The 12,241-nt window shown below is 41.1% G+C and overlaps 2 protein-coding genes across 6 annotated transcripts in view; one reads left to right on the forward strand and one right to left on the reverse strand.

The window, feature by feature from the left end:
• The window catches only part of UBE4B (ubiquitination factor E4B), a 61,434-nt gene extending 50,542 nt beyond the window's left edge, over positions 1-10,892 (forward strand). For all 5 annotated transcript variants that reach the window (XM_032775467.2, XM_032775463.2, XM_032775464.2 and 2 more), the window contains 7 exons: positions 793-919; positions 2,024-2,168; positions 4,852-4,986; positions 5,710-5,901; positions 8,174-8,348; positions 8,976-9,122; positions 9,578-10,892. In XM_032775467.2, coding sequence (XP_032631358.1) covers positions 793-919; positions 2,024-2,168; positions 4,852-4,986; positions 5,710-5,901; positions 8,174-8,348; positions 8,976-9,122; positions 9,578-9,639 — 983 coding nt within the window. In that variant the 3' untranslated portion in view covers positions 9,640-10,892. The remainder of the gene's footprint in view (positions 1-792; positions 920-2,023; positions 2,169-4,851; positions 4,987-5,709; positions 5,902-8,173; positions 8,349-8,975; positions 9,123-9,577) is intronic.
• The window catches only part of DFFA (DNA fragmentation factor subunit alpha), a 355,095-nt gene that overhangs the window by 144,300 nt on the left and 198,554 nt on the right, over positions 1-12,241 (reverse strand). The window lies entirely within an intron of this gene.

The following is a 12,241-nucleotide window of genomic DNA, read 5'->3' on the forward strand; positions in this document are numbered from 1 at the left end:
CCTATTACCCCCCACCCCCGTCCCGATTTTTCACACTTGCTGTCTGATCACCCTAGGGTGTGCACATGTGTGGGTCCCAACTGCCCCCTGGCCCCCTCATTGAAGCAAGTGTGCAGAGTTACTGCCCTGGGAACTGCAGGGCACCAATGGGCATGGGGCTGACTACATATAGGGGTGTGGGGTAGGGGGGGAAAGGGCAGGGTGATTAAAATATTCAACACAATGTTGAAGTAGCAGATTTTTTTTTTTTTGTCTTCAGTAATCCAGTTTTTTTATGGGCCTCTATATTCACTTGAATTATTTATCTTTAGCACCTCACACATTGGAGAGCTCAAACAATGCAGGTTTTTTTAAACATGGAATAATAGTAGTATGTAAGGTATTCTGCATCATGAGGCGTGCTTTCCTTTGAAAGGAAGGTTGAGTCTGAGACATAAAGTGAGTGATGCCCCTTAAAATGGGGACCAAGATGGAGTTTTACACATGTCAGAGTGGTAGCTGTGTTAGTCTGAATCAGCAAAAACAGCAAGACATCTGATGAAGTGGGTTCTAGCCCACAGACGCTTATGCCTAAATAAATTTGTTAGTCTCTAAGGTGCCACAAGAATTCCTCATTGTTTTTACAGATGTGATTTATTTTTTTGCAGTTTTCAACTGCACCTGATCAGTTAGATTGGGGATGGGGTGGAGAGTGTAGTACGTGGGTGCCTAGTAATTAGCACAGCATACTGGAGAGAAATGTTGATGATGGGGTTCTAGTTTTACTACTGGGGTCTTCTATTTTCTTCTCAGATGTTGAGCACACTGGAGCCACCAGCGAGTTCTATGACAAATTTACAATCCGCTACCATATCAGCACCATTTTCAAAAGCCTTTGGCAGAACATAGCTCATCATGGCACCTTCATGGAAGAGTTCAAGTGAGTAAAATGTTGTAAATGCCAGAGACAACTGCTCAGACACTCGCCTTGGATTTCTGTAGTGTGGAGACCACTGGAGTAAGGATCTGAGGCTGATCCCTCCAACTAAGATATGTAGCGGAAGAGCCAGACTGCATGAAAAAAATGTACAAGACCCAGAGCTGCAAGAAGAAAACTCCCTCAAGTGTTTATTTTCAAATGTGCCTCCCTATGCTGCTGTGCATACTGCTTGCTTCTCTGTCGTGTTGTAGGGCACGTCTGCGCACTCCCCATTCCTTGGTCATGTTATTCCACAAATACCATGGAAAATGCACTTCCTTTAGTCTTTGTTAGTTGCTACCTTGTGCTTCTTGTGAGTTTTTCCTGAGTTCACAATGGTGATCCCAGTTGAGAACCACTGTGTGTTTGTTTTTGTTTCTGAGCATACTTTTTTGTTTCCAGTTAAATCATAGAATATCAGGGTTGGAAGGGACCTCAAGAGGTATCTAGTCCAACCCCTTGCTCAAAGCAGAACCAATCCCCAAATCGCTAAATGGCCCCCTCAAGGATTGAACGCTCAACCCTGGGTTTAGCAGGCCCATATTCAAACCACAGAGCTATCCCTCCCCCCACAGTTGTTAATGTCTGTCATTGTGTTATACTCCAAACGTGCAGAGACAGGGCTTATCCATTTCATCCTTTTAGTCCCTCTGGTGGAGTTTATTTGGGCCTCTCATGTGAGTTCCTAGATAACTGACAATTTTTCTGTGACTGCCAACAAGAGCTGCTTTATCCATTGAAAAAGGATTTTCCCTCCTCCTGTTTTACTCTTGTTTGGGCTCTCTCTTGCTCTTACTTGGCTATTACTGTCAGGAAGGGGAGGATACCTCTTTTGATCAGTCCCAGCTTACATGATTAGACCTTTCCATTATAGCCATTCTAAAAACAGAGGAATGTAGGGTGCCTCTGGACTCTGATTCACCTGGCGTGTGGAGTGGGGGAATTAATTATTCAAACCGTGGTATGAAGCAGGAATGTTGGTAGTGCTCCAGATTGAGAGATGCATTCTGGATTGAATGCTCCTGTTGTACTGTGCAGCGATAAATGTGTTTCAATGTTTTCCAGCTCTGGGAAGCAGTTTGTTCGCTATATCAACATGCTGATAAATGATACAACTTTCTTGCTGGACGAAAGTCTGGAGTCCCTAAAACGGATCCATGAAGTTCAAGAGGAGATGAAGAACAAAGAACAGTGGGACCTGCTGCCTAGGGTGAGCATGTTTTTTTCTTTCCCCACAGTGCCCCTTCCTTTCTTATGGTAAGATTTCTTTGGCTAAGGGTAGCAGAGCAGCCTCTAGAAGTAGCATTGCTTGCTGCTACCATAGGCAGGGTCACTTTGGAAACTAATTCCTGAAAGAGAATCCAGGCTGCAGAGCTATGTCAGGGCTGGCACTGGGGGTGGGGAGGGTATATGAGTCTTTTAAGAAATCGTGTATTTAGAATGCTAAACGGAGAAATTGAGCCTTATAATCCTTTTTCAAAGGAAGTTCTGGAAGATGCCCACCAGCTGAGTTCACTTCAAAGAACTGTCCCAGTAAAGACCCTTTTTTCTCCTAATGTACTGAGCTCGAAGCAGGCTTTGGGATGGCAAGGAAGAGAATAAATTCCAGGATTCAGTGTCGTTACACAATAATTGTATGCATTCACCCACCAATGTCAGATATTTTTATACTGAGGTTACTGATTTCAAAAATCTAAAATAAAAAACATAGATTGAAAGGGAAGATCCATTTTGCAGAGTTCCTTTCAGATGAGAACGTTCTAAAGTCTGTATTTTCCCTACAGTGTTACTTCCTCCTTTTGATACAGATAAGCATTAGCTATCCTAAAACTTTCATACAAGAAGAATGTGGACAGCTGGCTCAGATAGAGCACATGCGTGCAAATCTTGGAAGTGGATAATCCTTACAATCCAAACAGTGGTGGCAAAAAATAGAGCATTAAAGACCTATGTAAAGTAGGCAGCTGGATTATTCTCTTCTTAAATAGTCTTGGATAAACTTAAAATATACCGGGATAGTAAATGACTGTATGCAGTTGTTCTGGGATTCACTTACCATACAGCTATGGAAATATTCTGCATGGTTGTAATCTTAGGTGGCTGCATGTGTATGTGTGAAGGAGAAAATTGAAGTTCCACTTTGTAGTTGTAATGGATTATCTAGCTGCAGACATGTTGATGTCTGTGATGTTTGTCATGGGGGAAGAATACGAATTACTGTAGTGTGTTAAAAGTTAAAGATCGAAACAACCTTTTAGAATAGAGTCCAGTCCATTGACAAGTGCAGGATATAATCCCAATAGAAGATTTACCGAATATGAAACTGACAACTGCACTTGGCTGTAGTCAGCAGCACTGTCGTCTTTTCATATTGCAGCAATATCTGTAAAATACGAATAATGCTATGCAAAGGGACTGTAAAGAGTGCTGCTTTAGTACGTAAATATTACAAGGATCATGTAAAAGCTGATGGGTCTGGAAATGAACACCATTTCTTGGTCATCTCTTGTGCTATTTTTATAACATTTGTATTGATTAAAAACAGTGTCTTTGTTTTAAGCTAGAAGTGGCTCCAATACAGCACCCTGTATGCAATTAGCATTTAGAACTTTCTCAGGGTTTTGGATCAGCAGAGGCTGATCCAGCCCTTGGCAGGAGCGGGGATAGCTCCCTGGCTGATGAAGGTCTCAAAGTTCAACCCTTACTGATCCTCACTTTAGACCTAACTTTCCTTCTGGATGTCACTTATTTAGTATCGTTCTCACATTTATTGTTGTCACCTAGTGGAACTCCCTGTACAAGCAACATCTGTATTCCATGTTGATAATTGGAATCCTACTGACTGGGTGTATGATTGTAAATAACATTCTTCCATACAACCTGTATGGAATTAGAGTTGGAACAGTTCAGTTTATGACTTCAAGTCCATCCTCCAGCTGGCGCAGAATGGTTCTCTGTAATGTATTCTCCAACACTTTTGTCTAGTTTTAATAGAAGATTCGGAGATCATTAATAGGTTGTGACACATAGGTCATGAGTCATGTTTCAAATCTAGAGAAACTTTATCTTTCAGGTGACAAACAGCATGACCTTGACACCTGACAGTCCTGTAGGAGCTTGCTGCTAATTGTGCAGAGCTGAAAGTTGTGCAATAACTCATCCACATAACTCTCTCTGATTTACTTTTGAAAGATGCGTGGATCTCTGACAGCCCTTACCTCATTCCCATAAAAGTAATTTAGAAAAAAAGATTCAAAGTGCAGTTCTGGGTCAACAGTGACACTCTAAAAAATCACCTTCATGGCTTCTGCTTCATGCATTCAGTCAGAATCAGGTTTGCTCTTCTGAAGCCTCTATGACCGTTTACTCCTGTTAGTATGGCAGAGCCATTACTAGGTGAAGGAGTGAACTGACACATCTATAGAATTGTTCCAATTTTAGAAGCTTTATTACCTGTGTTAATGAACAAGCCAAAAAGAACCCAGCCTGACTCTCTGCTCGAACGTTGACTCTGGGGTGCTGGTATTTGGGATGGGGGAGAAACCCAACCTACTGTTTTAATTGTATGTTGAGCAAATTGGATATGGAATCAGTGAGACACACTAAACATGGGACCCTACCACGGTATCATTTGTACAGTCATTTTTTGGAGCGATACAGCACTTTACAGCCTTGCTATTATCCACTTTTATACCCTTCCACCACCACACCAGCCTTGTCTAGCATATGCTACTGAAGGGGAGCTGCACCTTAAATAAAGGAGCAGCGTCTTACTACAACTTGAACCACAGTCGGTAACTCTGCTCCCTGCCAAAAGGATGTTAGATCATGTCTGTTTAGCTATTGAGTAGGGAGTTATAAGGACTTGTAATTGTGGCATGTTTATTTTCTAGGACCAGCAACAGGCTCGGCAGTCTCAGCTTGCTCAGGATGAGCGTGTGTCTCGCTCGTATCTTGCCCTGGCAACAGAAACTGTTGATATGTTCCATATCCTTACCAAGCAGGTTCAGAAGCCTTTCCTCAGACCTGTAAGTATAAACTGTTCTACTCTAGTGTTCCTCATTGCCTGCCTGGTTTTCAGCTTCTTTAATATGCGGGTTGGCTCTTTTTTACTGGATAAAATCCTGGAGATAAGCTGTAATGTTATCCACAGTGCACTTAAATCTAATTCTAAGCATATGTATTATAAGTAACAATGATTTGGTGCTATAAAATGCATTTCCTTAGTCCCTGAGATGTTAATAGTGCTTTTAGACATTTCAGTTTCCCTGTGTGTTTGGATTATAACAAGCATGTTGTGATGATGCCAAGATTGGATGGTAGGAAGGGCATTCTAGGATCTGTTTGTGGAGACTGTTTCTGTCCTTCCAGCCTGAGAAAAGTGACTGTGATTGTTGCAATCTGAAGAGGGACCTAGGCATGTGATGTTTTCATCTTATCACCAACAGAAGAAACACCCCCTGGAATTATATTACTTACACTTTTTTAAATATGTGTTTTTAGGCAGATATTCAGTACAAGTTGCATTGTTTTCTACTTCATATGATGAACACTTGAGTTTGGATATAAGTGTAACTGCTTGGAGATAGCAGTGAGGAAAGGCTCACCATGTGAAGCTTATGAAATCAGTGGCAGTCTTCTCAAAGAGAAATCAGTGTCTAATTCCTGAGCCAAATGCATGTGGCCCTTAATGTAGTGTCCCTTCCCCAGTGCCTCCTCGTTTTCATTTGTACTTTATTTTGGCCTTCTAGGAACTTGGACCACGATTGGCTGCTATGCTGAACTTTAACCTTCAGCAATTGTGTGGCCCCAAGTGCCGTGACCTGAAAGTTGAAAACCCTGAAAAATATGGGTTTGAGCCAAAGAAGCTGTTGGACCAACTGACTGATATTTACCTGCAGTTAGATTGTGCTCGCTTTGCTAAAGCAATTGCTGATGACCAGGTGAGCTCCAGAAAGGGAGGTGGGTATGGTGGTGGTGTGGGCAAACAGAACTGGCAGAGCTTTGCAGAATCACTCCAGGAAGCGCTTGCCCACTATCTGTGTGTTGCCAACCAACCTCCTTCAGATGCATCTTTTCAGTTTACTTTCCATGATTAATCTCTGCTTGGGCACTCTCTTCTCCTCTGAGACAGGTATGTTTATAAAGTGCTTTGCAAACCTATAGTGCTGTATTAAAAAATATGTAGTCATTCATAGACTATATGTAGCACTTTACATAGGCAGATCATTTTACAAATATTAACCGTTACCTGCTTAGCTTCCCCTGTGAGGTAGAAGTAGTAGTATTGTGACCACTTTAGAGGGGAAACCAAGGCACAAGACTGATTCCCACACCAGTGTGCTTTATTTTAGTTTGTCCCCATTGAGTTGTCCCTAGTACAAATCAGTTAATGTTGGATAACACAAAGCGACTTCTCATTTAAAAAAAAAAAGTGTGTGGGGGGGTGACCTAGAGTCTTGGCAATGACAGGAAGGATAATCAAAGAAAATCCATGATGCTATAATAGCGATTGGGTAAAAAGTACGTTCTAAAATGTTGCCTGTGTGTGGCAGAGATGTTCTAAAGCATTTTGATGGATCTCTGATTTGCAAATCCTAGCACATAGAAGAAATTTGAAGAGCTTTGCCAGCCCCCAGGCACAGTGGCATAGTTATGTTCTCTCCTCTGGGTTGGCATGGAGTTTGGGTGGGAACACTGTGTCCTGAGCATTGAATACAATGTTTCAGTGACATCTGTAATACAGAGTAGAGAATTACCACTGTGTTTAGAACACTTCAAAATTCCCAAAGAAAACGGAAATTTGTTAAACCCTGTATGTTAAATCGTGTTTATTGCTTAGCTCAGTCTCATACTGTGTGGTTTAATAGGTGTTTATTAAGAGGGCTTTTGAAACTATGTAAATAAACTTTTAAAGGCTTATTTCAAAGCCCAGCACTCTGAAGATTACATGTAGGTGGCTTTATAGTCTCCAGAAAATAAGCAGTTTGCAAAAGTCCTTGTACATAGGCATCAGTTTAATAAAAACTTAAGAATAAAGCTAAGTCAGTTGAAGCTGTAAAGTATGCATTCTGCCTGTGGCAGATGTAGCTGCGCAGTTCTAGAAGCAGTGTGCTGCTGTTCCTGCAGTGTGATGCGTGGTGCATCGAACTGGCAGGCTCCCAGCAGGTACCAACTCCTTCACTGAGACTTCTTGCTCATTTTTGCAGCAGGATTTTTTTGCTGTTAAGGATCATACTCTTCTGTCCCTTCCCAGAATTGTCTTCCACTTTGTCACAGATAAACAAAATATCAGCCTATCTCCTATAGCAACTGCATGGCCATTTTTAGCTGGTAAATCTTATTTTTTTTCCCTAATGCAGATGATTACCAGTATCCTGCTGGTGGGTGGGCTAGATACTCTGTGCTTTCATCCTTGTTTTCTAGATTTCCCCAGTGTCATACTGATTTCCACATCCCAACACTTGCATGGCATGTAACTACCCTTGGCAATAATTATAGCAGTTAATAATTCAGAAAAACCAAACTATAGGTGATGTTTCCACCAACATGTGCGAATTCATCTGTGTTGATATTGTGCCTTGTAGAAAAAGATGGCTCTATTCTAATCAGTTATCCCACTGTTGCAAGGCAGGTTGGGAGATTTGGGCACACTGCTATTCCTCCTTACTGCATCACCTTATGCCATGATCATCTCACAAGCAAATCAAGGTTGGGATGAATCAGTTATTAGAAGAATACCTAAAAGAAATGATTGGGGGATAGTGATGGTGATTCAATAGATGACACTCTTCCCTCTGAAAGAGGTGGTAGTGGAGCCTGTGTAGCTGAAGCTGCCATCCTTTTAGATGAAATATAAAATATACCACTTGTGTTCATAGTACATGTCACAAAAGTAAGGGTGGTAACCCAGGTGTTCTGAGTAAACACCAACTCTGACAATTAAGTTCAGCCTCCATAAACTCCTCTATGACTCCAATTGGATCTAGTACTCTTCATTTCCTATCCTACATAGATACACAGTGGTGCAGCAGCTGGACTCCATCCCAGAGGTGGCTACATTTCAGTGCTCAGTGAAGTGATTCCTATATACCTCTTGCCTACCTCACATTAGTTTACTTTAACAAAGTGTTTTAAGATCCTTAGATGAAAGATGCTATAACTGAGCTAAGTTGTCACTAGTTCACATTTTCTCCTTATGTGGTTTGCTTGCAGAGGTCCTACAGCAAAGAGCTATTTGAGGAGGTTATTTCAAAGATGAGGAAGGCTGGAATCAAGTCCACGATAGCAATAGAAAAATTCAAACTGCTGGCAGAGAAAGTGGAGGAAATTGTTGCCAAGAATGCCCGTGCAGAAATCGATTATAGCGATGCTCCAGATGAATTCAGAGGCAGGTTGATTTTTTTTAAATATTAACTCTTTTGGGGGGAGTACAGTTGCTTAAAGTACGTGTAAGGTATGTATGATTTAGACATGTGATTTCTAATGGAAACAGCCTACTGTTCTCTGTAGTCCTGAATCTTCCACCAATTCAGTGAAACAGTTCAGGTTTGCGTGAAAAGAGCAAAGTTGTTCAGGGACTGCATTATTCATACCTAGCCATGTGCTTAGACCAGCTTTGCAGACACAGGTCATAAAACAGTACAAGATCTCTGAGAGCATAGTGAAATGCTCACACTTTACTCTTCATTCTCCTTCCTAACTTTAAGTGAATGGCCAGCTCTGCATTCTAGGGCAGCCTTCATCCCAGCAATTCCCCATTTCCACCAGCAGTTGCTCACCTGTATGAGATCTAATCTGATGGTACCTTCATATCAATTCTGGATCAGTTGGCAGGAGGCACCTAAGAAAGCTGCTTTTCCTCCCTTTGGGTTACCCTGTGTTACTTCAATAATGTATCTGGTCCTTGATGATACAGATTCTCCAGGTCACTTCTGTGCTGTGAGGCATCAGGAAAGCACTTACTTTGTCTTCTGTTTCTTTAATTTATTTATATAAGCTTCATCTGCCTCTTCAGATCCACTCATGGACACTCTTATGACTGACCCTGTGAGGCTGCCATCTGGAACGATCATGGACAGATCAATCATCCTACGACACCTGCTGAACTCCTCCACTGACCCCTTCAATCGGCAGACACTGACAGAAAATATGCTAGAACCAGGTAGCTCTGCCTTTGTATTGATGGAGGGTTGTACCCTTGGGTATATCTCAGGCTTCTGAAGGGCAGTGTCATAGCCTGGATAGAACAGCAGTCCTGTTCTGCCCTCCCCACTCTCAGCTTTGGCCCCAAGTCTCTCAGAAAAGTACTAAGTTTTATTCTTTGCAGTCAGTCTTTGTATTCCCCCCTTCTTTATATGAATGAGTCCAGAGTTCCCACCATTTAGGCTAATGCATCTTATAATGGTAGGTAAATATTATATTCACTTCATAGATAGATAAAGTGATTTGTCTGAAGTCACATGGCAAATTCATTACCAGGGCAGAAAATAGAGCTCTGGGGTTCCCTCTTCAGTCTCTGTCCTAACCAAAGGACAGCACTATTTCTCAGCTTAATGTTTCTATAACTTCACAAATTTCACATTAACCATTTAAATTTTTTTCTCTCTTCATTCCAAGTGCCAGAACTGAAAGAGCAAATCCAAGCCTGGATGAGAGACAAGCAGAACACTGACCATTAAAAACTGCCTTGCAGTACACGCCAAGGCCAATGAGAAGAGCAGGGCATGGATTGATATAGTGATGATGGTGCATATAATCCACTGGAAGCTGAAGACGGAAATAACTTTCAGGGTGCCCACCACCACTGACTTGTAGTAATGAGCAGAAGCATGTTGACGAGAAGAAAAGCAGCTTAATTCTTGTACATATATTTAAGTGATAACAATGCTCAATAGTGTGGAGGACAAATTAGGAAGTTTCTAATGTTACAAAACAAAGTCCTTCCATATGTCACAATTTGGGGGTTTTACAGCTGAATTATTTTAGCAAAAAATGAATGGATCAAGGCAGCATCCTTTCAACTTTATTTTTTACGGCCAGATATTAATTAATTTGATTGTGGTTAGAACCTTGGACACTTTGCTGCTAAAATAACATTTTTTCCCTTCCCCCACCCCCACCCTGCTCTGCTGTCTTTTTTTTTGGTAATGCAAACAAAAAACAAAACTCCCCAGTGAAAATAGTCCTTTTCTTGCCCCCAGGAGAACATATTCTGTGAGATAATTGTGCCTGCAACAAAGTGTTAATCTTGGGATCGTATTTTTATATTATACATTTTCGCATATTTGTTTTTTAATTGTTGTTAGATGACACACAAGAATAATAATTGAAAAAATTTTTGACACAGATTTTAAGTTGTTCTTTGAGATGTCCCATTTCTTTGTGTTGAATAGAGAAAATCTTGATGCTCTGGTATTTTTGAAAAGCCTTATGATAGAACATGTTGAAACAGCTGCTACCAAGGAGGTGTTTGGGAATGCCAGGACTTCAGTGACTTAAAATAAATAAATAAATAAATAAATTCTTTTAAAGCCAGAGACACAGTATGCTAAGTGACAGTTCTGAGCCGTTAGTTTGTCTCTGGAGAGTGGATCCTTTTATTCTTGGAGCCTGTAATTTGGGGTGGGGGGTCATTTTTATGTTGCGTACCAGTTTGTATCCATGGCTTGGCCTTACCAAAGCAAAAAGGGTGCAGGAAATGTAGAATTACATTTTTAAAAAAAAACTAAAAACCAAAAAAACAGAAACATTTTTGTATTACTGCCCCCTGCTTAAGATACTTGAATTTCCTTTTTAAAAAGGATTTGAAACCGCAGTGTTTTAAAATTAAGCCTGTAAAAAAGTTGTTCCTTTTTGTTTTTCGCTGACGGTGTCCTCTGTTCAGTTCCTGACTCTTGAACTAAAATAAATGGTGATACACATTCGCAAGGAACCGTCTGTCTCCCCATCTTTCAGTGACTTGTTGAAGGAGGGGAAAGGATAGAATGATGAGGTGGGAATGGCCTACTGTGCTGCTGGAAATCTTGCTGATAATCAGTTTAGGGTTCCAGAGGAAAAGCAATTCGACATGAAAAGCTACATAAACATAAATGTAGATTTTCCTCTTGGGGGACCATCAAGCTAATGCTCTTTTTCCCAGCTGGGAGAGCCTCATGCCACTTCACATCCATTCCATAGCTGAGTAGGGAGTGAGGTGGACAGGCTCCAGCACAAAGGCTTGTTCAGCCTCTTCTGTCTACCACAACGTAGATACTTGAGAGGTGGGATAAATGAGAAGAGAAAAAATGTGAAGGTAGGAGTATTTTGCTGCATTGATAGTGAGATGGAGAATCCTGGGGTGTGTGAATGATTGAAGTCTTTTGTATCACTTCTGGGCTGATTAATCCATAACTTTGACACTGAGGGCTTTAAAAACAAAAACAAACCCACAGAAAAAAGCTACCCTTGAAGGAGCACTTACCATCACACGTGGTCATGGCTTTTGGGTTCTGCCATAACTGTGTGATATTCAATAAGGAATGTCCCTTTCCCAAATTCAATTTTTGTAAAGATAAGGCCTAATTAATTTTGTGTGTGTAAACACTAATAAATCTCACTACTTACAATAGGGAAGACATCTAATTACAAAGGTTTATTGCATAAAGCTATTAGAAAAGCCCTGCAAGAGTTATGAATTCATCATTAGTTTGCTGGAAGAGGCATATTCAGCAATATGCTTGTTGGACAGTTCATAGCCCTGGTACCTCTGGGCTTGCTGCATCAGTTATGAATGTAAAACAATTGGTTGAGCCCTGGCATCTCTTTAATTACAAATTAAACACTGACAGTATTCAATACAAAAGACTGATCCACAGCGGAATCTTATGCAGAACAGTTATCATTTGACCATCCTTTTCAATGGGAAAGCACAACAGAAATCTCACTCTTTATATAAATAGTTGTTATGATATGTATTTTCTTCCACCTCTTCCCATCCAAGCATCGACAGAATAAGAATGGCCATACTGCGTCAGACCAAAGGTCCATCCAGCCTAGTATCTTGTCTGCCAACAGTGACCAATGCCAGGTGTCCCAGAGGGAGTGAACCTAACAGGTAACCATCAAGTGATCTTTTTCCTGCCATCCATCTCCACCCTCTGACAAACAGAGGCTAGGGCCACCATTCCTTACCCATCCTGGCTAATAGCAATTAATGGACTTAACCTCCATGAATTTATCTAGTTCTCTTTTAAACCCTGTTATAGTCCAATCTCCTCAGGCAAGGAGTTCCACAGGTTGACT

This window comes from Chelonoidis abingdonii, chromosome 23 (assembly GCF_003597395.2).
Source record: "Chelonoidis abingdonii isolate Lonesome George chromosome 23, CheloAbing_2.0, whole genome shotgun sequence".
In the NCBI taxonomy this organism is placed as follows: Eukaryota; Metazoa; Chordata; order Testudines; family Testudinidae; genus Chelonoidis; species Chelonoidis abingdonii.